The sequence below is a fragment of the Nannobrachium achirus genome (genome assembly GCF_963921795.1).
Source record: "Nannobrachium achirus genome assembly, chromosome: 2".
Taxonomy (NCBI): Eukaryota; Metazoa; Chordata; class Actinopteri; order Myctophiformes; family Myctophidae; genus Nannobrachium; species Nannobrachium achirus.
In genome coordinates, this window is record NC_137811.1 from 1,446,956 (window position 1) to 1,472,033 (window position 25,078).

General features: G+C 41.3%; 1 protein-coding gene across 1 annotated transcript in view; it reads left to right on the forward strand.

The window, feature by feature from the left end:
* Nucleotides 1-1,769: 1,769 nt before the first annotated feature.
* LOC308294071 (transmembrane protease serine 9-like) overlaps nucleotides 1,770-25,078 on the forward strand; it is a 58,614-nt gene continuing 35,305 nt past the window's right edge. The window contains exons 1-8 of the mRNA XM_080736785.1: nucleotides 1,770-1,950; nucleotides 7,942-8,027; nucleotides 8,128-8,241; nucleotides 14,230-14,417; nucleotides 17,634-17,845; nucleotides 22,027-22,230; nucleotides 24,284-24,432; nucleotides 24,526-24,619. Coding sequence (XP_080592911.1) covers nucleotides 1,881-1,950; nucleotides 7,942-8,027; nucleotides 8,128-8,241; nucleotides 14,230-14,417; nucleotides 17,634-17,845; nucleotides 22,027-22,230; nucleotides 24,284-24,432; nucleotides 24,526-24,619 — 1,117 coding nt within the window. The 5' untranslated portion in view covers nucleotides 1,770-1,880. The remainder of the gene's footprint in view (nucleotides 1,951-7,941; nucleotides 8,028-8,127; nucleotides 8,242-14,229; nucleotides 14,418-17,633; nucleotides 17,846-22,026; nucleotides 22,231-24,283; nucleotides 24,433-24,525; nucleotides 24,620-25,078) is intronic.

A 25,078-nucleotide genomic window follows, 5' to 3' on the forward strand; every position in this document is an offset into this window, starting at 1 on the left:
ATGTTTCCACCTGAAACTCTCTGGCCTTAAAGATTCTTCTGAGATGAACATGTAAAAAAAATATTTTTGCACTACACCCATGCTACACCCCCCTCATATTTTTTGAACCTTAAGTGCTGTTCGGGTCATTTTGACCCGGAAGCACAGAAATACACAGTATTATGCCAAAACACAGACACACAGTCACCCCCACTTCTAACACCCCCCTTCCGAAGCCCCATTCCGAACCCTCCCCCCCTTCCTATAAGCATGAGCAATATTGCCCAGTATTAAATGAAGTAGTTTTTTTTACATGGATTCCAGCTAAATCAGTAAAAACGCCTAGCTCTTTCAGCGTTTAATGTGATATAGCAAAGCAGAAATGCAAACATTTACCATATATATCATATGAATTGTTTGGTATTGAGTCAAAGTCAATGTATCATGATGATTTGTTAAGTTAAAATTTATATTAGTGTTGTTTTTTTTTAAACCAAATATCCACCGGGTCAAAATGACCCGAACAGAACGAAGGTGTAGTGAATCTGAACAGAACTTAAGGGTTAAAGGACAACTTTAGTTTTTTTTACAACAAGGGTTCATATTTTAGATTGTAATTAAAGAATACAAAAGATGAGTGTTAAAATGATTTCATTTACTTCTTTCTATTGTTTTAGAGATTCAAAAAGAGATTCTTAGTTAACCCAAGTGCTGTTTGGGTCATTTTGACCCGTTTTACATTTTCATTTGGAAAAAAAAGGTAGAAGTTAAAAATGTTTCCACCTGAAACTCACTGGCCTTAAAGATTCTTCTGAGATGAACATGTAAAAAAAAAATTTTTGCACTACACCCATGCTACACCCCCCTCATATTTTTTGAACCTTAAGTGCTGTTCGGGTCATTTTGACCCGGAAGCACAGAAATACACAGTATTATGCCAAAACACAGACACACAGTCACCCCCACTTCTAACACCCCCCTTCCGAAGCCCCATTCCGAACCCTCCCCCCCTTCCTATAAGCATGAGCAATATTGCCCAGTATTAAATGAAGTCGTTTTTTTTACATGGATTTCAGCTAAATCAGTAAAAACGCCTAGCTCTTTCAGTGTTTAATGTGATATAGCAAAGCAGAAATGCAAACATTTACCAAATATATCATATGAATTGTTTGGTATTGAGTCAAAGTCAATGTATCATGATGATTTGTTAAGTTAAAATTTATATTAGTGTTGTTTTTTTTTAAACCAAATATCCACCGGGTCAAAATGACCCGAACAGAACGAAGGTGTAGTGAATCTGAACAGAACTTAAGGGTTAAGTGGTTGGGGGCATGCGTACAAGTGGCTAAATATGTCATTTTACACAGAATGAGCCCATTCCCAAGATACAACGCAACCTTTCATGGTTGGATCTTGGATGTGAGTTATGGGGGCTAGAATTGTTACTGTAAATAGCAATAAAGAAACTGCTGGCTTATTGGGTCTAAAAAGACATATTTAGCCACTTGTACGCGTGCCCCCAACCCCCATGCGTACGCATGCCCCACATTTTGGCACGGTAAACGTGATAAAACAATAGAACGAAGCAAATGAAAAAAATGTAACAGTCACTTTTTCTTTTCTCTAATTACAATGTAAAATATGAACCCTTGTTGTAAAAAAACAAAATTGTCCTTTAAGACAAATATAAAGAGCTTTAAGTAAACATTGCATCCCTGATCCAATCTAAAGTGCTGACTTCATCATGGTTCACAGCAAGTCATATCAGAGCAGTGTGTGGTCACATCCACCTTTGAACCCTTCCTGTTGGTGCAGGGTAGAGAATATAAAACAACAGTTATTTTCTTTCTACTGTTCTTGCTGCTCTCACTCCTATACTTTCACACTTTTAATGTGCAGACATGCGTGTGATGATACAATGCTGTCTCCTCTTCACATGGCTGCATACTCTGAACTCAGTGAATGCTGCAGGTAAGACTATATTATAGTAACTCATTTAACCCTCTAAGGCCCAAAAATAGAAATACTTGAAAATATATATATATATATCTATATTTATGAAGTGTTTGCAAAATTCTTCTTTTATTCATCTTTTAGTAAGGTTTTATGGAAATGTTGTAATATCACAACGTTGGGCTCTAAGGGTAGCAGAATTAGGCCATGTGTACACATTGTCTGAACAACATGGTTCACATGTTGAGACTTCAGTAAACAACTAAGGGTTCATTTGCATGCTGATTGTTTATCACCTAGACCCAGTCAACTATATAATATGGATAATAATAACATTGGTCATATTTTTATGAATAGTTGATTTTATATATATAAAAAAAGAAAAACATGCATTTTCAACATCTTCACAGGGTGGGCTATATACAGAAGGTGGCTTTGCATATGACATTATTTAGCACTTTAGAAAATGGTAATTTGTGCATACAATTGCTCAAGTGAAATGTGTACAACAGTGTTTGTGTGAATGTGTTCTTCATTGTCGTCTTCTGGCAACCAGCTCTCAGGTTCTGACTGTTCACTTGCAGTGAAAGTCAGAGAAACAGTTCTTGATCTCTGAAAAGCAGAGACGCACATCACACTTGCGGCATTGCGTGGTGGTGAACCCAGTAGGGCAATGCCTGCAGCGCCCCCTCGTTGTTTTCATTGGCATATGCCCCATCTGGTCCTGGCGTACATCCGGTGGCAGGTGACCACATGCTCTCGTGTGTGGGGTGCTGGTTGGATCCGAGGATGGTCTCTTCCCAGTGACAGGGCTGTTTGACGCTGGGCTTCCCTTGCCTGAAGGTCGTCCTCTCTTTGGAGTGGTTTTGACAGTAGTGTCCACCTGATTAGAACAAAAACAATTAATATACATGTCAAAGAAACATTAAATAGGTGGTGCCATAGTTTTGTACTTTTTCAGTTTTTCATGTGTCTAGGAGGTTGAAAGTTCTTCATTAGACCCCCTTATGTGTGTTTTCTTTTTTTTTTTTTTTAGAAATGATGTATTCTCTTTGTATTTGTTTGTTTTCTCTTGGAGTCTGCCACCTTGTGGTGAAAAGTGTCAGTTAAAAAACACAGATAAGATGACATCACAGAATCAACTCCTCCCCTATTTACCATTCACCCAACACTGTGGGGTGTGGCTATATCAGCTGGGTCACCACCCACCATGCCATCCATGCATACTTAAAGCTATACTGTGTAAGTTGCTCAACTTGTGGTCAGTAGCTCTATAGCAAACCTTGGTCGCGTCCGCGTCTTTCGGCCGTTTTTCGGTTCTCACACCCCCGCGTCTGCCTCCACCTCGCCGATATCTATCTTTTGAGGGGTCCCTGGTTCCTGTGCGTTCAGCCAATCCGGAGATACACTCCTTCTTCACCGTGCACCCGATAGAGACACACGGGAGACTACAAATATGGCCGCCCTAGCGACCCCACTCCAAGATGCGCTGTGATTGGCCGGCAGTGTATAACCCTCGCTGTGATTGGCCGGTAGTATGATGACGTCATTTTGCCGCGAAATTCTCCCCCCCTCACGGCTCATAGAAAACATATAAAGAGAAGGCTTTTGAAGCTGAAAATAACGGAGTGGGGGTTCTAAAACTTTAGCGATTTAACAGTTAGGACCATTTTAAGATTTGTTTTATAAAAAAAGTTACATGGTATAACTTTAATGAACTGGGGGTGTGTCCACATAAAAACCCAATTCTAACTCTTTCTGTATACTTTTTTGGAAAAAATCTCCCTCCTGGTATAATCATACTACCTGATAATCATGTTTTATAGGGGGGAGGGGGGGGGGATCATGGCACCACCTCTTTAAGATACAACACTGAGATATCTTCATCTGACTCTTCATCAGTGTCACTCACCATCAATGTCTTTGTCCACATCACTCTCTCCATTCTGGAGAGCATCTAGGGCATCCTGCACACTGTAGCGAGGTGGCATTCTTTGCATACTGAAATGGGGGGGAAAAAGAAAATACAATTGGATTAGCTTTAGTATGGGTGGTGAGCAAATTGATTCCACATTCCCTAAAGTAACCACAAATCAAACAATACTGTCTTTCTGTTTGTCTGTCTGTCTGTCTGTCTGTCTGTCTGTCTGTCTGTCTGTCTGTCTGTCTGTCTGTCTGTCTGTCTGTCTGTCTGTCTGTCTGACTGACTGACTGACCACCCTATTACAAAAGAACAGGATCTTTTGTTATTCTGGGAAGACATTGGTGCTAGACGCCAATATCTTTCCAGAATAACAAAAGAACAGGTAATTTTGTGAAATGCAGAAGACCTCTTACCCAGCTATAATCTACAGCTACAAACCAGTACCAAGATCTTCCATGAACTAACAGATTTTAGTTTTAGTTTGCAAAAGTAATGTGCAGAAGTGCATAAACAGAATAAGAACTTGGAACTCAGCTCAACTCAGTATTATTGGATTAGAAATTAAAGTAACAATACATACAGTATATTAGATTGTGATTTTCATCACAAAACATACACTAACCACTTCTGTCCTCATACATTTCAGCCATTTGAAAATAGACGATCTACAAGTTCACAATGTGTCGCAGATCTGCTATTACTGCTATAATCTACAGCTACACTACAGCTACAAAACAGTTCCAAGATCTTTGCAAAAGTAATGTGCAGAAGTGCACAAACAGAAGAAGAACTTGGAACTCGGCTTCGAGTACAATAGTGTACAAGTATTATTGGATTCTAAATTGAAGTAACAATACATATATTTCCTACATTATGTAATAATATATCTATAATATGGTATGGAATGTGTAGAAAGTGTGTGTAATTTAAAATATATTGTAGATTCCTGACAAAACATGTCTGTTTAGACTACAGAATATCCAGGCATGTAAACTGGCAAAATGGCTATTTGCTGCCACAAAGACCCAACGTTGTAATATTACAACATGTACGGTATAAAACATCATCTAATTCATATTTTGGTTGATATATTTCACAATAACAACATGTGTACATGTTCTAGACATTTTAAAGTACACAAGAAAAAATCTTACTTTGATCTGATCAGTTTGGCCCAGTGAAAGAAAGCGTTCGAAGTTCTGCCAGTTGTGGTAACGTCAAGACCTTGTAGGCGGTACTTATATACACATTTCCTATCTATTAGCATTGTGAGAATGAACAATAGGACCCTATGACTATGTTAAGGTCCGTACACACTGAGGGCGAATTGGCGAATAGCGAATTAGCGTATAATTCGCCTTTTGTTTAAAACCTTAAAAAGTCAATGGAAGCATCCACACCAACCGCGAATTTCGAAAAAGCGAAAAGGCGTCTGTTTTTTATTCGCCCTTGTGTCGAATTTAGCGAACGTTCAAAGGCGAATTCCTCTCTCTCTGTGTATCAAAGTAAGCTCACTCTACCCTATTTCAAGAGAGAGAGAGAATGGTGGAGGGACCTTCACGTTGCATTGAGGCCGAGGGGAACGGTGTTTTTCTCCTTTTCCGTGTCTATCTCTGTGTGGCAGCGTGGCTGATTGGGAAAAGTACTCCAGGCAATGCATTACTGGTAAAAGCATGGTTTATGTATGTTTTAGGCTAATTTATAACTGCAAAAAGACTAATGTTTTAAAATAAATCGGGTATTAAATACAAAAGGATCCGAAGTGTAGTGGAGTTGAAGGAAAGTACTGGAAATTGGACTCATCTACAAGTACAGGCTACTCAAGTAAATGTACTTTTAGTTACTTTCCACCAGCTGCTGCGGAGACCTGCCAGCATGCAGGGACACGGGCGGAGGAGGAACGGTGAACGCTCTGCTCCCCTTCCCCTCTCTCTCTCTGGCCAAATGCACTGCATGCAGAGAGAGGCGATATAATACGAAGAGCGCACTGTCTCGCAAACAGGGAGCGCGTGTACTATTTGATTCCCTGGAGTCTGGACCCTAGCTGTCTCCGTTCTAGCCTACTCTCTCCTCTCTTCTCTTCTCCTTTCTCCTGCGCTAGAGACAGATAATCACCCCCTCGTTTTAGGCGGAGGGGGAACGGTGAACGAGTGTTGTCTCTTCTATGATGTGATGGGTTGTGTGCGCCGGTTTTCCATTGTTTTATTTGTTTCCCCGGCCGTTCTCCTCTCTCTCCTCTCTCTCCTTTCTCCTGTGGCTACAGGCAGATATCACCCCCTCGTTTTTAGGCGAATTAAGCGAATAATTCGAATAAGCTTTATGGAAACACAACTATAGACATGCCTGACATTTGGGAACGCTAACATTTGACCAACTGTTATACAGCAACAGCAGGGACGTGGAGAGAATGTTAGAGAGGCAGGGGTTGAAAATTCTAAAAGGGCCTTTTGGTGAAAACATTGAAAGTAGCCGACCTCCAAGCTCACACGCACACGCGCTGTGAGCTTGGAGGTCAGCTATTTTCGGTGCTTGATACCACACTGAGCTAAGCATAATCAGGTCAATACTGAAGATGTGGCGTATACGGCATAGATTTCTACACAGAGAGCGTAATTCTTTTAACATAAGACACTGCATTCAAGTTCAGGAGAGTTTGGACAAGGCAATTCACTTGAATGCTGCCTTCAGGTATAGCATGGAAAGAGGGGGCATTTGCATTTCTTTCAAAAAAATCAAACCTTCAGTTCTAGGCAACACAGAAGGGGGAAGTTGTATTTCCACACAACTCCTCTAAGGTATATTAATGACATATTTCAATATTGAAAATGGGTGGTCTTCCCCTTTAATGTCAGGGTGAACAGTGGAGTTGTGTGAGAAAAACATTCAGATGCAAACATGAGTTCCTCAACCAATCAGATACATGGACCATGTGTGGATGAAAAGTAGTAAAAAAGTAGTATGTATGTTAGCCATTTACCTGGACCAGTTGATGCTGCCAGGGTCATCACTGTGCTGCTCCCCTTACAGTACATCGTTACTGTCCAGCAGAAACCTTGTATCTCCAAGTTTCACATATGTACATTTCTTTCGTAAATAGAGCCCTGCTTCACCCTGGTAGACTGTCACATAAGACAGCACAAGACAGTGAAAACAGCAGATCTACAAGCACACAACGCCCGTTGTGTGCTTGTAGGTCGGCTATTTTCGCTAGTTCAAATCATTTTCAAAATGATAAATACAAAACAAACGGTTTTGGACATACAAGGTTTCCACCCGACGATATGATTCATTGGGGTTCATGGGTTAGGGTTAGGGTTTCTCCAGTCTGTCTCAGTCTGGCTTTAATGAGAGCAGTCCATTCTTAGTTTAACTACCCTATATTAACATTTCCTAGATCCACACCAAACTTGGCACAAACAGTGTTCAGTGGTCTGCCACACCAGGGGCCTTATGTGGCTCCCAGGGGCCCGGGGCTCTGCCATTGATCCAATCAATCCAAAAATAGACTGTAGATCATAAACATTCTTACTGTACATAGTTGAATGCATGAAAACATTGATGATAAACCAGTACTGTAGCACAGTGGTTCTCAACCTGTGGATCGGGAATTATTTTAGGGGGGTCCCCAGATGATTAACTTAATGTGAAACATTGTTTTCTCACTCAACTGAAAACAAACCAACATAAAGTTTAAGTGTATATAGAGGGTATCTGCACATTTCTAAAGTGGCATTTAAGGACTTTTTAACCTCTAAAATGACAAATTAAACATTGGACAAATAGAACAGTGTTATACAAAATGTAATGCCTCAACTCTTAGTGCTCATTAGGGTGGGGGGTCCCCAGTTAAAAAATGATTATTTTGGGGGTCGCGGCCTGAAAAGGTTGAGAACCACTGCTGTAGCCTATCAACACTGCTGCCTTGAATAATAATAATATGCACAGTAAAATCCTTGATTTAACCTAGAGATTGGTCAAATTTTCCCTGTCATTCTATCCATCTAATTCCAAAAATAATAGTGAAGGACTGCAACATTATAGGAAAAAGGTAAATCAACTTAAATGTGATGTCTTACTTTCTCTAGACATGGAGCCCTTCCTCATCTTTGTCAATGGCAAAAGCCTGAAGAAGATGAACTTGGACGGCTCCAACGTCTCAACGCTCAAACAGGTGAAAACCATTAGCAACACATCCTATCCTATATTCCACACAGTTATAATGCCAGAATGTATTTCTGTCAGAGACTTACACAACTGCTGTGGTGTTACAGGACTTGAAGTATCCATACGCTCTGGACTTTGACTATCGGCAGCAGATGATCTATTGGACAGATACGGGCACCGACATGATCAGTCGCATGCACATCAATGGCAGTGGCACCCAGGTCAGTGTGACAATGACAACTATGAGGACAGATGACTGGGGAGGGAAACTATATTCAAAATACAAGGAATCGTGTTGACCATAGCCGTGGGAAGTCGTTTTGACCAGGGTGTAACAGCGTGATTGCTGTGTGAAACCACAGAGATTCTCAGTTGAGTTGATTTACTGTATTCTGTATTATGGACAATGGCAGTCGTAACGAAAAACGTGATCACTGTGGAATATACCTGTACCCGAGCAAGTGTTTCATTAGGATTGCCATTGTTCATAATACAGAATAAATCAACCCAACTGAGAATGGGTGTGTAGACTTGTTCTGACGTCCCATTAGTCCGACGATGCCAAACCCTAACCTTAACCCTAACCTCAGTAAAACTCTGCCTAAACTTAACCTTAACCGTAACCTCAGTAAAACTATGCCTAAACCTAAACCTAACCCTAACCTCAGTAAAACACTGCTTAAACCTAACCCTAAACCTAAACCTATCCCTAACCCTAAGTCAGACTAATGGGACGTCTTGGTCTGTGGTGGTAAAAACAATTCACACCGCAATCATGTCTGTTACACCCAGGTCAAAATGCAGTGATGTTACTAGGTTTTCAAAGTAATGGGTCCCAGGACCCACAGGTGGTCATTCAAATGGGTCCCAGAAAAGTTGTATGAGTCCTCAATAAAATGTTTTCGAGCGCTGTACGTGAGCTTGTAGATCGGCTATTTTCAAAATGTTTGCCTATATTTATTTTACAATTTGGCTAATGTTTGAACATAGAATTAGGATTTCTAAATACACTAGGCTACAGACACCCATTTAATTATATTTATATCACTGTGGGACCCCAATTTATATTAAATGTAATGTAATACTACAGTACAAATGGAACAGGTCCATTTGGTTCCATTTGTTCACCGAGTTACAGACCCATAAAGTTCTATTTGGTTCCTAACTATCATTTATCTGGGGACCCCCTGGAACTCCCTCAAGGACCCAGGACCCCACTTTGAGAACCACTAGTGAAAATTGTTTTTAGCTGTTCCAGTTTTAACTGATAATAAATCTTTATAGTGTTTATCTTACACAATACATTAAAAAACAAATTAAACTATCTAAACTATTATAGCAACTTGAGATTAAGTAGAAGCAGCAGAGACTGCACTAGTTTCAGTGTGCATGCACCATGTCCCTGTATAGAGACGTCATGTTTCAGCGCCGTCCCTTGTGTATGACGGTCATCGAATATCAGGGCACCCCTTTTGGTGTAGCACCCGACACGCTGTGCCACTACGGTCAGGGAGCGGCCCGGTGCTATGCTAAAACATGTGCCCCTAATGAATTCGGGCGCTCAAAATGGCGTCGGACGTCGATGGAATCAAAACATTGACGTTTCTATCACCTGTTTAAGACTTTCTACGCAGATTTTATTTGTGTTATGTCCTATGTGGGCGCGTGCTTGTCCATCATGCACAACGGTTCACCGATCGCGCACGCTCTGTGAACATGCCGTGGTAAACACGCTCTGTGAACATGCCGTGGTAAACACGCTCTGTGAACATGCCGTGGTAAACTTTCAAAAACAACAGTCCTCGATAATCCATTGCATGTCTGCTCTGATCAATGAGCAGCGTAAACAAGGAAGCAATGCAGGATACAGGAAGCGGTTGTCCCGCCCCCTGTTTCCTGTCCCGGACATCCGTATCCGGTTTCAACGGATAGTGGGGACTCTAGTGTACAAAAAAAAGTCTGATCGGCGATCATACTTTTAATGGTTTTATAGAGATTAAAGCATATTAAATTCTCAGGTTCCTCGGGCCTGGCGGAGAGAGACAGCGGCATTTGTTCAGGTTCCTCGGGCCGTGGCGGTAAATGTGATAAAGTGACAAAACCCCGGCATACTCTAAAAACAAAAACTAGGCTCTACTCAATTTTATTGGTGAAACATTTTTACACTCAAAAATATTGAGTAAATATTACTGTTATGAAATCAGGTAGATGATACTCAATTAATTTGAGTAAAAGTAACCAAAACTTTTACGTACTTATTAACAACTAAAATTGAGTACAATGACCTAAAGAAATTGAGTAGATATAATTAAATTATTCAGTCAATGCCACAAAAGACTACAAGTAAATACATTGAAATATTAAGTAGATCTAATTGAATATTAGAGTATGATTTAACAAAACAAATATGTCACATTTACTTTATTCATTTACTTTTATTGATTTAATTCATATAGTACCATTTACCCCTTTCATTTACTTTACCTTTTACTCCAGGAGTACATGATGTCAAATGAATACACATGAAATAATTATGCAGATAATTATGTTTTTAATCAACTAATTTTGACCAGTGTAACACCACATCAAGTATGAACATTCAACATACTTTAGTATGTAAATGACATGCAACAATGCCTGCAAAAACAATATGTTTAAAGATAATGATCAGGAAAGGGGTATCCCTGACACTTTTAACATTCTGTTTACTAAAGAGCAGTGTGTGTTCACAATACTGTATATAAGTACCTCTAATTGAACTGTGCATACTGTAAGTAAGCAGTCTGTCAAACATTATGCACCATAAGAACAATGAGCCCATCAAATGAACAGTAAGTCATAACCACAAAATACATTAAAGACAGTCAGAGGCCATTTGGCATGAAAGAAAATCACAACATGGAATATGAAATAATAAATAAGCATTTACAGTAGCTCAACATTTAAACATATTGACTATGCACACGTGTAATGTCTATATGCTAAACTGACCTGTTTGCATTATGACTCGAATGCACCAGAAACAAACACTTTACATTAACTAATTACTATCAGCAACAAATACCATTGCAAAAATGCTGTTTTGACAATAAATCCACTTTCAGTAGGTTATACCCACTTTCTGAGAGCATCTTGCTGAACAGTAGTCGGCAAGCAGACATTTTTTCAGTCTCTGAACTTTGGCTGAAAGGTGTCCAGGATCCAACTCAACTAGTACTTTTTGGAACATCTCAAGACCATATCTGAGGTTCTTGGGGTATCTCAGATTAAAGGCATAGAACAGTCCCAACAGATAGCAGCAGACCCCCACGATTGTTGAGGGCAGTGATGCCCTTAATCACAATACCTACATCAGTAGGTTCATTCATTGAGTCCTCTTGGTTCTGCAGCAGGTAGATCTTCATCTTCATCATCACCTCCTCTGTCAACTTCTCTTCTACTCTGACAGGTGCACCAGCAGCTTCCTTCCTGCACACATTGTGAAGATAATTGTTTAGAGCTCACTTTCAGGCTAAATGTTACAAGACACACAGACACACATTGAGCAATCCTAGCTGTCTCCACACATGCAGCCCTGGGCATAATCTTGAATCAGTTGGACCAGACATGCAACAGATGCAACAGCCATTCAGCCAATGTCACAACCTCATTCTCTGGACATCACTATGCTGTTCCTTTGCATGTGATGGTCTCATCCACGATGACATTAAAACGTCAAAACATTTATTTTACTAACTTGAAAGTCCTTGATCTTGACACTATCTTCTTCCAGATGGTCGATGAGACATCGGATGATGACCTCTCGTGTTCGTTGATTGGGGATTCCTCTCTGCAGAATAGAAAAATAATTATTTGAACAATAAAGAAAAAGTATGACTGCACTTTCATAACTAACATAAACTTTGGCAATACAATTGTTTCCACAACCCAGTTTTAGCAACGGAAGCTGGGAAACTGTCCTTAGTAGCTATTAAGACATACATTTAGAAATGAATAATCAGGAGAGAGAGAGTTGCAGGGGATAAAGATGAGTTTAGCATAAATTAATATAGTAATTATTGTCATTAGCCAGGTGAAATATAATTAAAGCAGTTAGAGTAAATGAAAGTTTCATACCTGAAGTACAATACTCATTTGTGCCCAAACTGCCCTTCTTGGACTGGAACATGGACAGTAGTTTGGGGGTATAGAAGTCCAACATTGCCATACATTTTGGCTCAAGATTCAGTGTGGTGATCATCCTGAACTTTGCACTAACCTGGAAGACAGATGAGGGGAAGAGAGTAAAAAAGAAGACATGTAGATAATAATGTAGGCCTATACCTGTGCATTTTATCTTCATTGTACACACCATTGTATGCAGCTGTGCATAGCTTGTAATAAATGCAAAAAGTCACAATGACTAGAGGGCTTGCACATTCCTCTCACTGTAACCTTAACTAGCTGCAAACCTTTGTAAAGAACATAAGTTATACCCAATACATTTGTGTAGCCTATATGCACAAAGATACAGTAAATCTACTTACCAATATTTGCAAACACTCTCCAGGTTTCTTGTTGAAGAAGATGTGTGCTGCTGCTGTTTGTTGACAGAATGTTCCAGTAGAACTTTCCCATGAACCCTTGTGTACAATTTTGAATCTTAGTCATATCTACTCAATTGTTTAAGTTGTTGTGAGAGATGAAAGATTATTAAGTTGGAATGAATAATAATTAAGGGTCTTTTTAAATTGATCCATATAAGTACTCCATACTCAAATATTATGAAGGAAAATTACCAAAACAAATTGAGTATAATTCATGAATAAAATCAGTTGGTCAAATACTAATTTATTCTCATGAAATTAACTCAAATAATATATGTACATCTAACTCAAAAAGAACAGTTGGATTTTTACTCATTTTGTTTGGTGTGACCTACTCAAACAATCACATACATGATATTCAGTGATTTTATTGAGTAAATATAACTTTTTCTAATAGTGCTATTTACTCGGTCACAGAATTCTTTCTTAGAGTGTATATGTTATGTAAGAAGAAAGCACTGGAGCAACATTCGTTTCTGGTGAAAGATTATAGACAAGATGACATGTTTATGTGATTGGATCAGTTTGGAGTCTACATTTTGGATGAACTTGTGTACAGTTCTGAAGCCACTCAGCAAAAAGCAGAATGGAGAAAAGCAACAATACCAGATGGTGACGGTTTTCCATTGCGACGTGTTGCCACTCCGACATTGACTTCTTATTGTCGGAGTGGCAACACTTCCACAGAGGTTATGTTTAGGGTTAGGGTAAGAGATAGGGTTAGTGTCGGAAAGGAAACATTGATGTGTAACCGCACCAGATTGGGGAGCAAGATGCTATTCATATTATTCAACTAATTCAGTGGTTCTCAACGAGTGGTCCGACCGTCCGGGGTCCACCAGTGGTCCTTGAGGGGGTTCCAGGTGGTCCCCTGCTAAATGACGGAGAGTTGGTAACCAAATGGACCCTTGTAGATCTTTGACTGTTGAGAATGTCAAATTAATGGTTAAATTATTGTTATACCATGTGCAAGTCCAAACAATTAGAGAATGTAAAGAATTGTTATTTGGATCAATGTTTGCATGTTATCTCTCCTAGTACCTTATCCAGCGATAACAAAATATAATATAAAAATAATAATAGTTTTGGGGTCTGAGAGGCTAAATCTCATCGCTACGTTTTACCAGGGCAGGGAAACTCTCTCCTGTCAGGTGATAAGAAGCATGAGCTCAGTTCAGGGCTCTCCCCGGGTTGGCAGAGGGAGAGCAGCACCCAGGATTACAGTTTAGGCAATTGGCACTGGGTGAAAAATGGGTTACAAAATAGTGGGATAAAAAGGTTAAAAAAAGGAGAAAAAAAAAGAAATACTAAGCTATGATGACTAAAACTATGACTAAATACATTGACCTTTTTTTTCCCAACAATTAAATCTGATAGACTCATTTTATGCTTGGGTGTGTGCAGGTGTCACTCTCCCACAACATAAATCAGGCATTATGACATCACAGCCGGCCAAAAAAACATTTTAGTAAAACATATTCCGGCATTTAGAAAACTAAAACTAGACTAACAATAATATATTTCAGATGACTAAAATGTGACTAAAGCTATAGCATTGTCCTGCCTAAGAAAGAGAGAGCGTAATGAGACGTGAGTTTATCCAGAGCACATTTCTTGTTACAGGTCCTTCACCGCCAGTCAATTGACAGACCATATGGTCTGGCTGTTGACTGGGTGGGAGGAAACCTATACTGGAGTGACACAGGGCGGGACACCATAGAGGTGTCCAAACTGACTGGGGAACACCGAGCAGTTCTGGTCAACACCGGCCTGGACGAGCCACGCGCCTTGGCTGTGGATGTACGCTACGGGTAAGAGCACTCTGGTGAATGCATTATTATTTTTACCCACCATGTTAAAAAAGTGGAATTTAAGTATCATTTGAAGTTGTCACTACTGTGTGGTTCAAATTGTGTGATTATCTAAGGTTTCTGGAGCTCCTGTAAGACAAACCTCAAACATATTTCACCAATTAGGCCTAAACAAATCTACGGAGAAGAAATTGAAGAAAGAAAAAAAAGGGAATGCTATTTCGTGGCCACTAATTACAATTTCATGGCCACAAATTACTATATTGCATGAAAGAAATACTTAATTCGAGGGTATGAAAAAATGTAAACGAGGGAACGATTAAATTATTTATTTCCCACGAATTAATTATTTGTGGCCACAAATAACGCACCTACCGAGATTTCCGCATTGTGACGTCGCGGAAGTCTGGGTAGGGACGTCTACTGCAATGCTAGTGGAGAGCATACTCTATTGGAGAGCTACATCACCAGCTACATGCGACGTTTACTTCAAGCTTGATGGTTTGATGGAGGGACAATTAAAACATGATTTATATACAATGAATGAATACAGGCACTTCACAGATATACAGTACTTTACATGTTTAAACTCCATTGAGAAGTGACAGAGCTCTATGGCTTTGTGCGCCCACCGAGGCGGCGCCGACACCCAGGCAGCCGCCACGGCTCCTGCTTCCTCCCCGGGGGGGTCCGCGGACCACCGCCTGTCACCCCGCCCTTCAGGGACACCCAGCGCCGTTCCCCATTAATGAATGAATAATGATCCTACAGAACAAATGACATCTGTAGCTGTAATGCCACACCAGTGGTTAATTTGTTAATTATTAGGAGCAATGAATAAATAAATATAGTCTATATACTATATAGCAGGGGTTCCCAAACTGTTTTGTCTCAGGGCACCCCATAAATATTTTTGTTGTTATCCGAGGCACCCTTACATTATAATTTTCACTCCCAGCTCCTGATATTTATAGCATATCGTCCTTGTCGGGTGGAAACCTTGTATGTCCAAAACCGTTCGTTTTGTATTTATTATCTATAAAATGTACTTAACTAGTGAAACCAGCAGATCTACAAGCACACAACGCCTTGCGATGCGAGGCGTTGTGTGCTTGTAGATCGTCTGTTTTCACAGAGGTTTTGTGCGACGGTCTTGTATGATGAAGCAGGGCTTTGCTTTGCCAAAAGACGTACACATTTGAAACTTGGAGATATGAGGTTTCTGCCCGACAGTGACGATATTTTAGTGATTAAGATGTTGAGATAATAGCCATTTTGGTTAGAACTGACTGAAAATAACTTTGTACTTCAAGTTTGAAATGATACTAAATATTTTTTCAAGTGTCCAAATAAATTCCATATATTATCAAATTATCTCGCGGCACCCCTGGACTGCCGTCACGGCACCCCAGGGTGCCCCGTCACCCACTTTGAAAACCCCTGCTATATAGGTCCATATACGCCTACTTGATTTAACAATAAATAGGCTCTGCCAAATTACAACATAGGGTCGCCGTGACATGGGTTATTTAATCAAAGTTTTATAGGCTATGGCTTTAGCTCACCGAAAATAGCAGATCTGCAAACTCGCAAGCATGTTGTGTATAGAGTCTGTAGACCCACCACGTTCTGATCTTGTAGATCGGCTATTTTTCGCTGTTTGGCGACCAATCCCGGTGGGAACAGTAGGCCTACCAAGTTCACTCAGATCAGGTCAGGGCAGGCACACAACGGGATTAAGCACGCGGTCATCACACACCTGTTTGTTAGGCTATTAGTAATCAGAGGAGAGATAGAGAAAGTGCATGTGTGCGGGGCAGTGGGTGAGTGTGGGGACTGAAACCAAATGGACCCACCCGTTAGCACCCCCCCCCCCTTGCTATCTATCTATCTATATATCTATCTATCTATGCCCCCCCTCTATCTATCTATCTATCTATCTATCTATCTATCTATCTATCTATCTATCTATCTATCTATCTATCTATCTATGCCCCCCTCGTTATCTATCTTTCTATCTATCTATCTATCTATCTATCTATCTATCTATCTATCTATCTATCTATCTATCTATCTATCTATCTGTCTGTCTGTCTGTCTGTCTGTCTGTCTGTCTGTCTGTCTGTCTGTCTATCTATGCCCCCCTCTATCTATCTATCTATCTATCTATCTATCTATCTATCTATCTATCTGTCTGTCTGTCTGTCTGTCTGTCTGTCTGTCTGTCTGTCTGTCTGTCTGTCTGTCTGTCTGTCTGTCTGTCTGTCTGTCTGTCTATCTATGCCCCCCTCTATCTATCTATCTATCTATCTATCTATCTATCTATCTATCTATCTATCTATCTATCTATCTATCTATCTATCTATGCCCCCCTCTATCTATCTATCTATCTATCTATCTATCTATCTATCTATCTATCTATCTATCTATCTATCTATCTATCTATGCCCCCCTTGCTATCTATCTGTCTGTCTGTCTGTCTGTCTGTCTGTCTGTCTGTCTGTCTGTCTGTCTGTCTGTCTATCTATCTATCTATCTGTAGACCCACCACGTTCTGAGCTTGTAGATCGGCTATTTTTCACTGTTTGGCGACCAATCCCGACCCTCCACGGGGGATTCTTGGGTCTGCTTTGTTATCAAATGATATTGTTGGCCCAACATGGAATATAGGCTGTACAAGGCACACTAGTGCACAAGTCCACAACGCTGTCTGTCTGTCAGTCAGTCAGTCAGTCAGTCAGTCAGTCAGTCAGTCTGTCTGTCTGTCTGTCTGTCTGTCTGTCTGTCTGTCTGTCTGTCTGTCTGTCTGTCTGTCTGTCTGTCTGTCAGACTGTCTGTCTGTCTGTCTGTCTGTCTGTCTGTCTGTCTGTCTGTCTGTCTGTCTGTCTGTCTGTCTGTCTGTCTGTCTGGATGGATGGATGGATGGATAGATATATGGATAGATATATGGTTGTATATATGGATATAGATAGGTATATATGGATATAGATAGACAGACAGACAGACAGACAGACAGACAGACAGACAGACAGACAGACAGACAGACAGACAGACAGACAGACAGACAGACAGATAGATAGATAGATAGATAGATAGATAGATAGATAGATAGATAGATAGATAGATTTCACATTGCATGATGTCCACTAGTACTGCACAGTGATGGATGCCAGATGTGTTGTGGAAAGTGAAGCTGATGCAGTGTCTCCCTGTCAGGTACTTGTACTGGACCGACAGGGGCAAAAACAACCCCCACATAGGAAGGATAGGGATGGACGGCACCAACAGGAGCATCATTGTGAAGGATAAGATCAAATGGCCTTTTGGCCTGACGCTAGACTTCAACAATGATCACATCTACTGGACCGATGACAGCGACGAGAATAGCATTGAGTTTGCCAACCTGGACGGAACCAACAGACACACAGGTAACATGCACATGCACATGCACATGCACGCATGCACGCACGCACGCACGCACGCACACACACATTCCATCTACATACATACACACACACACACACACACACACACACACACACACACACACACACACACACACACACACACACACACACACACACACACACACACACACACACACACACACACACACACACACACCACACACACACATATATATACACACACACACACACACACACACACACACACACACACACACACACACATTTGAAATGTTTATTTATGTCCACATAAGCAGAAGTACAAGAATTCCTCGTACAAAGGACATAAACAATATCAGTGCAGTCAGATAATCAAGGAAAACTGCCAGTTACAAAGTGCAGGTAGGGCAGAACATTGTTACACACAATACTGTTGGCATAGATGTCAAGCACAGCAGACAACAATCATGGGTAAAGATAACAACGCCTCCTCCAAATGGAGCGACTTCCTATAATAGCTGATACAGAGCAGTACCTTGCTAATTGTTTGGCTCTCCTTTTGGGGAGGCCGGCCATTTGAAGGCCCCTTACAACCAGCTTGTGCACATGCCCTAGGCTCCCAAAGATAAAAACCAAGAGTTTACATCTGTAGCCTAGCTGAGCGATGGTCTGCTCTAGCTGATGATATTTTAACACTTTGGTTAAGAAAGCTTCCTCTAAGCTGTAGTCAAAGGTACAGCCGACCTCGAGAATAAACACCTCCCTATGGGTTTCATTAACAACAATGACATCAGGGGTGTTAGCTGAAATGTTAGAGAACGCAGAATCATCATTACAAAGGCTAAACATGCTCGGCTTCACAGTAGAATGCTTATATAGCATAATAGAGGACCTGAAGATGGATGAGATATCTTTTGATATCAAATCCACTATTCTGTCATGCCTACTTATGTAGAGTCCCCTGTATACATGGCACCCATTTAAGATGTGGGACATGGTTTCAGCTATTTGTTCGTGACCATGATGTATACAGTAAGGAGCATGATTGCCTGGAAACCAGATGGAGAGGTTAAGTTTAGATGGTAAAACCTGCAACCTCGCTTTCAGAGTAAAGACAACAATACATTCGTCTATGGCAACATTTTTGAACACTGAGTGAGATACAGAATGGTCAGCAGCAGGAAGACATGCAGTCTTGCCCTGCAGTCTCAGTTCAGTCCAATGCTGCCGTTGCCTTTGCTGTTGTGCCCATAGGAGGCGGCCTCTGGCATTAGTTAGTGGAAGTTGGTGTTCTGTTCCACACACAGTCATAGTGGCTCTGACAGAGATACTGGGGTCAGATATAAAGTCCTCTGAGACAGCCATCACCTCAGAGTTAGGCCCTACCCACTCCAAGGTAACATCCGCCCAGCAACACAGATCATTTAAGTCTGGCCAATCTGACCATGCACCGAAACCGGGGCAGCGACTGTCCAGCTTTCCACTGAGCTTCCTCTTGAAGCCTAGGAAGTTAGGATCTGAGCCACATGCCAGTGGGACCTTGCGTCGTTTTAGGTCCAAAAACAGAGAAGAACGTGCAAGCTCTCTCACATACTGGTCATCATTGTTCAACATATTTAACAAATGGGAGAGCCTTGTAGCAATATATGACCATTCAAAATTGGGAACACCGAGACCGCCCTCACGTTTGCTGTGAAATATAATGTCACGTGTTGTGTGTGTGTTAAGACCAGTCCATTGTCTCACTAAGTGTACAGTTTTATCATTCAGATCACATAGTGATTTTCGTGGAACATGTACATTGGAGAAAAGATGTTGCACCTTGGCCAATGCGATTACTCTGACTGCCTCCAGTTTCATGATGAGTGGCAGGGGTGATGTATGGATTAAATCTAGCCTGCTGGAGTACTCAGACATTAATTCATCCACCTGAACTTTCCACTCTCCTGCCACATTGAATTTATGACCCAGATATGTGTAAGTCTCGTGACGTGAATAGACTTTAATGGGTTTATTGCAAATGGTGAAGTCAGTTTTTGTATCTGTTCTAGAATGATACCAGCGGTTTCCCCCGCTCCGCCTTTCATAGAGTACTGCACATTTTGAGTCTTTCACCTCTAACCCTGACCACTCTAGAAATGTGTCAGTTTTGGAGAGCATGTTCTTTATTACTGCTCCTTGATTAGAGGCTATCTGGACATCATCTGCATACCCCTGAACGGGGTTAGGGGAAATAGCATTGGCAGGGGCACACATACACAGCCATTTTAACCACTGGTTCAGTGCCAACACAAAGTTGACAGCGCTCCAAGGGCAGCCAGTTTTAATTCCTACTTGTAGAGGAATGGGGTCTGTGAGATGTTTACCACAGATAACTTGTATGAATGACCCAGTATACACATCTTTAACAATGTCGATATAAACTTGTGGTAGGTGGAATTCCTCAAGTGTTGTTACCATGACATTATGTGCTAATGTGCCAAATGCATCACGGAAGTCTAGAAAAACGGCAAAGAATTCACTAGAACCGTGTTTAAAATCGTCAATTCCTGTTTTGAGACAGAACACATGTTCATTCATGCCTTGTCGATTGATGTAGGCCTTTTGCTTGGGACATAGTATATTTTCGTCCACAAGCCACGGGAGGATTCGGGCAAGGATGCATTTCATGAACACTTTATAGATGGTAGGTAATAGTGAAATGTCTCTCCAAGTTGACGGATTGTCCGGGATATTGTCTTTTTTGGGGATCCTGTGAATGAGCGCGCCCTTCCACGACTCAGGGACACGCCTGTTCTCCAAACAGACATTAAATATCGCCGTTATAACGTCTGGCTGCGTAGCCCTGAGATGCTCGTATGTTACACCGTCCATGCCACATGCACTATTGTTGGGTAACGTGCGTAATACAGTCTCCACCTCGGTCTGCGTAAAACGCGTAACGTCGGGGAGATTGACCGGCTCCGTAGGTGGTAAATCAAAACGCCAGGGCAGTGGTGGAAGTGGGTCAGTTATTGACGTTCGCCCACGGCATTTATTCTGGTAGTACAACTGTACTTCTTCGCAGTTATCAGGACACGGAGGGGGGTCGGGGAATTCGCTGTTGTTTAAAATAATTTTGATGGCCTGGGACTGCTTATGCTGCCACAGATAGGACAGCTTCTCTCGGCTCACCTTCCTCGTTGTTGTTGTCGCCTCGTAGCTGTCAGCGAAGGCTGCACTGTGTCCCGGAGGAACCTCAGCTGTCCCTCGATCCAGCTGCAGGTCACAGCGGGTGTCAGATGCTCCGGCGGCGGCTGCCACGTCGGCAGCTTCTTTAATACCCGCCCGACATATTTCAGGAGGGGGAACCCGAAAGGGATTCCACGGTGGCTCGTTGGTGTAAATATTCCATTATTGAAAAATATTCCAATCAAGAGCTTAATGAAGCGGATCCAGCTCCCGGGGTCTGCTGAAGAGACGTAGTGTTGTTTCTCGAGGTGATTCTCGCTCACCAAACTGCTCCTGAAGGCTCTCTCCTTGGATTGAAAGGCCGACCACTGTTGCTCGGTCAGGGGGTTCACAAGCTCAGAAAACTCCGGGGATCCTAGCTCCATACCCAGCGGGGCATCGGGCGTCGGGTCATGGGGTAGCCTCTGTGGTTGTTTGTAAACTCTCCCACTTTGGAGTGCTTGTTTGTAAGCAACTCTGATTGCCGACACCAGGCACATTGTCCAGACAGTTTTCCACAACATCATTGTGCACATAACTACATTAACGACGGCAGTTACGACGGGTGTGATTACTACGTTGTTATAAAAACAACATTAGCATAATCGGTGCATTAGCATAACCGGTGCAGCACCTCCGTGTCCCCAGTCTCGCGCATGCGTGTCACACACACACACACACACACACACACACACACACACACACATACACCACACACACATACATACACCACACACATACATACATACATACATACATACATATATACATACATACATACATTACATACATACATACATACATACATACATTACATGCATACATACATACATACATACATACATACATACATACATACATTACATACATGCATACATACATACATACATACATACATACATACATACATACATACATACATACATACATATACTCGACCCATAACACTTATTATCATATAATAACACTCTTTTGGTTTTGTCCATCTGTAGTTCTAAATCAGGGCATCCGCAAGATCTACGTTATTAGTCTGTTTGAGGATCACATCTACTGGAGAGAGTGGGACTACAAATCCACCAGATCCAGATCCATCCACAGAGCCCACAAGACTCAGGGTACTGGGGAGACCCAGCTCTTCAGCAGCCCAGACTACCTAGATGACATCCAGGTCTACCACCCCTCTAGGCAGCCAGAGGGTCTGTACCACCTACTGTATAACACACCCTGACCATGGTCTATTGGTCACTCACTGAGAGCCTTCTCACTTTGAACATGCATGGTCTCTTGGTATGAGAACCTCTCATTTAGAGAGAGGAACAAGCTCACCCAGGCAACTAAGATCATTGGAAAGAAACAATTGCAACTTCAGGACACAATACAACACTATGCAATACTCATTTGAGCTGTTACCATCAGGCAGGAGGCTTAAAGTACTTCTAGCTAAAAAGAATTGTTAAAAGACATAATTTGTGCCACCTGTAGTCAGTGGCCAATTTAAAGGTGATGCACCATGAATTTTCACTTTTCCTATTTTAAAATCTTTTTTTTCCTTTTTTTTCTATTCTCACAAAGTCCCATTTCTGACCATTGTGTCTTTCTCTGTTTTTGGGAAGGCGGAGGTTAAAAGCTTTCCACGGGTTCTTAGCACAGGCTGTCCTGATTTGCTGCCGTCGCTGACGTCAGCGACGACACTCTACTTGCATTTTGCCCTCCCCGCCCTTCAGGTCCAAACCAGAAGAAGCAAGCTGTCAAAATCCCATATTAAATAACCTGCCACAAATGCATGTCCAAGAAGTAAACAATCTACTAATGTCAGATTAACATACACTAGTTATATTTTCTAATTAGGTGCTTCTGAATTGTTCCATTCTGTATGGAACAATGAGCAATACGAAGAGGCTTATTATAGATCATATTTCCATTAGGATTAGCCTACAATCATGTTTCATGTTACAGTAGGTGTAATACAGTAGCCTTTAAATAATCCCCCCCCCCCTTTTTTTTAAACGCTCTTCCATTTAAAGGAGTTCACCCCCAAAATGACTTTTTTTCTATTGATTACTCATGTCATGGAGAGTAGAGTTCAATAATATTTTTTGGTTTTTGTCACATTCCTAAGACAAAAATTTGATTTCGGGTAAATTTACCCCCATTGATTCCGGATGGGGATCCGTTTCGAAACGGGTCCCCATCCGGAACGAATGGGGGTAAATTTATTGTTATCACATTTTTGTCTTAGGAATGCGACAAAAAACTAAAAATATTATTGAACTCTAGTCTCCATGGCGTGACTAATCAATAGAAAAAAAGTCATTTTGGGGGTGAACTACTCCTTTAATCCTCTCGGCCCTTGATCACTGATGCTATGTTATGGGATGCATTTTATGTTGTTTTTTTATGCACTGTGTATTCTATGTATGTTTTATTGTTGTATAACCACTGCCTGTGTGCCACGAATTTCCATTTTATGCTTGATGGACAATATGGTTTTCTTATCTTATCTAACTATTAATTTAGCGAATGTCTGTCCGTCTGACCATCTGCATGCTGACATCACTGATACTGCACGGTTTTGTCGCTATGGTAACCGTCTGTCTGCATGCTGACATCACGTCATACTCTGACGTCATACTCTGACGTCATAGTACTGACATCACAGACTGGCCTGGACACGGAATACCATGTAGGCCTATGGGCATAAAGATCGTTGAGACTCAACATTACTTCTGAGACTCCTACATTCAATCCCTTAGATACTGTGCACACCCCTGTTCACCCCCTCACCCTCCCTTCCCCCCTCCCAATTAGACTATAGTCTTATAAAACACTCTTTTGCCCCTTACAGCATAACAGATGTATTTTGTATTAGAGTAACGGAAGGGGGTCATGCTAAACAGATAAATCTGGTTCTTCTACCACTTTTTGTGGTCACATGTTCAGATACTGGATTCTGATTGGCTTAAAACAGTGTTAAATCAGTTAACAACCTTGAGTTGGCTCATGGACCCCGCCCACTGTTGTGTTGCAGTTGTAATAACCTTGCAAGTTACAACTGTGTTTTCTTTCATTTATATGGTAGAAGTGGTAGAAAAGCAATTTACCATTCGAGGGTTGTGGGTTGTTGGCTGATTTACCACTGTTTCATTCACCACTGAAACAGTGGTAAATCAGCCAACAACCCACTCTCTCTCATGGTAAATGGCTTGCATCGTGTTCATTAAATGCGTGCATGTTTTGTCCACCCTGCAGTGCCAGGTCACCCATGTCAGAGCAACAATGGAGGCTGCAGTAACCTGTGTCTGCTCTCACCTGGAGGAGGCTACAAGTGTTCCTGTCCCACCAACTCCTCCTTGGAAGGTGACAACAAGCAGTGCATGTCCAGCTGCACCGCCAGCCAGGTGATTCACCTCACCTTGTTGACATTACTCTGTCAGACTTTATGTCTTTTGATACATTACTGATTCTAACGATAAGCCTGTGTCTCCCATCAGTTTGCCTGTAGGAACTACAAGTGCATTCCTCTCTCATTGAAATGTGACATGAATGATGACTGTGGGGACCGGTCGGACGAACCCGCAGACTGCAGTGAGTGGAGACAGAACACGTCAACAAACACTCATGCTTTATTATACAGTGTTTATATTGATTACAGTATGTATTACTGAATGAATGAATGAATGAATGAATGAATGAATGAATGAATGAACTTTATTTATATAGCACATCTTCACAGCACGAGTGCACAGAGTGCTTTACAGGTACACAATACTCAATAAAATAAAAATATGTAAGCTCTACAGTTGCAGAGATACAAAGATAAAAGATAAGCTCTACAGTTGCAGAGAAGACACCAATAAATTAAAAACACCTACAGTAACATAGAAAACAAAAGAACAGTGAAAACAGGGACGCCTATATGTGACCAAAGGCCTAAATACTGTGTACTCCATTGTCATTTTACACAGTTTCCCACACCTGTGTCATACAATAGCATGAACAAAACTGTCCATTCTCATCGACTTTTCTCCTCAGTGTTTTAACCAG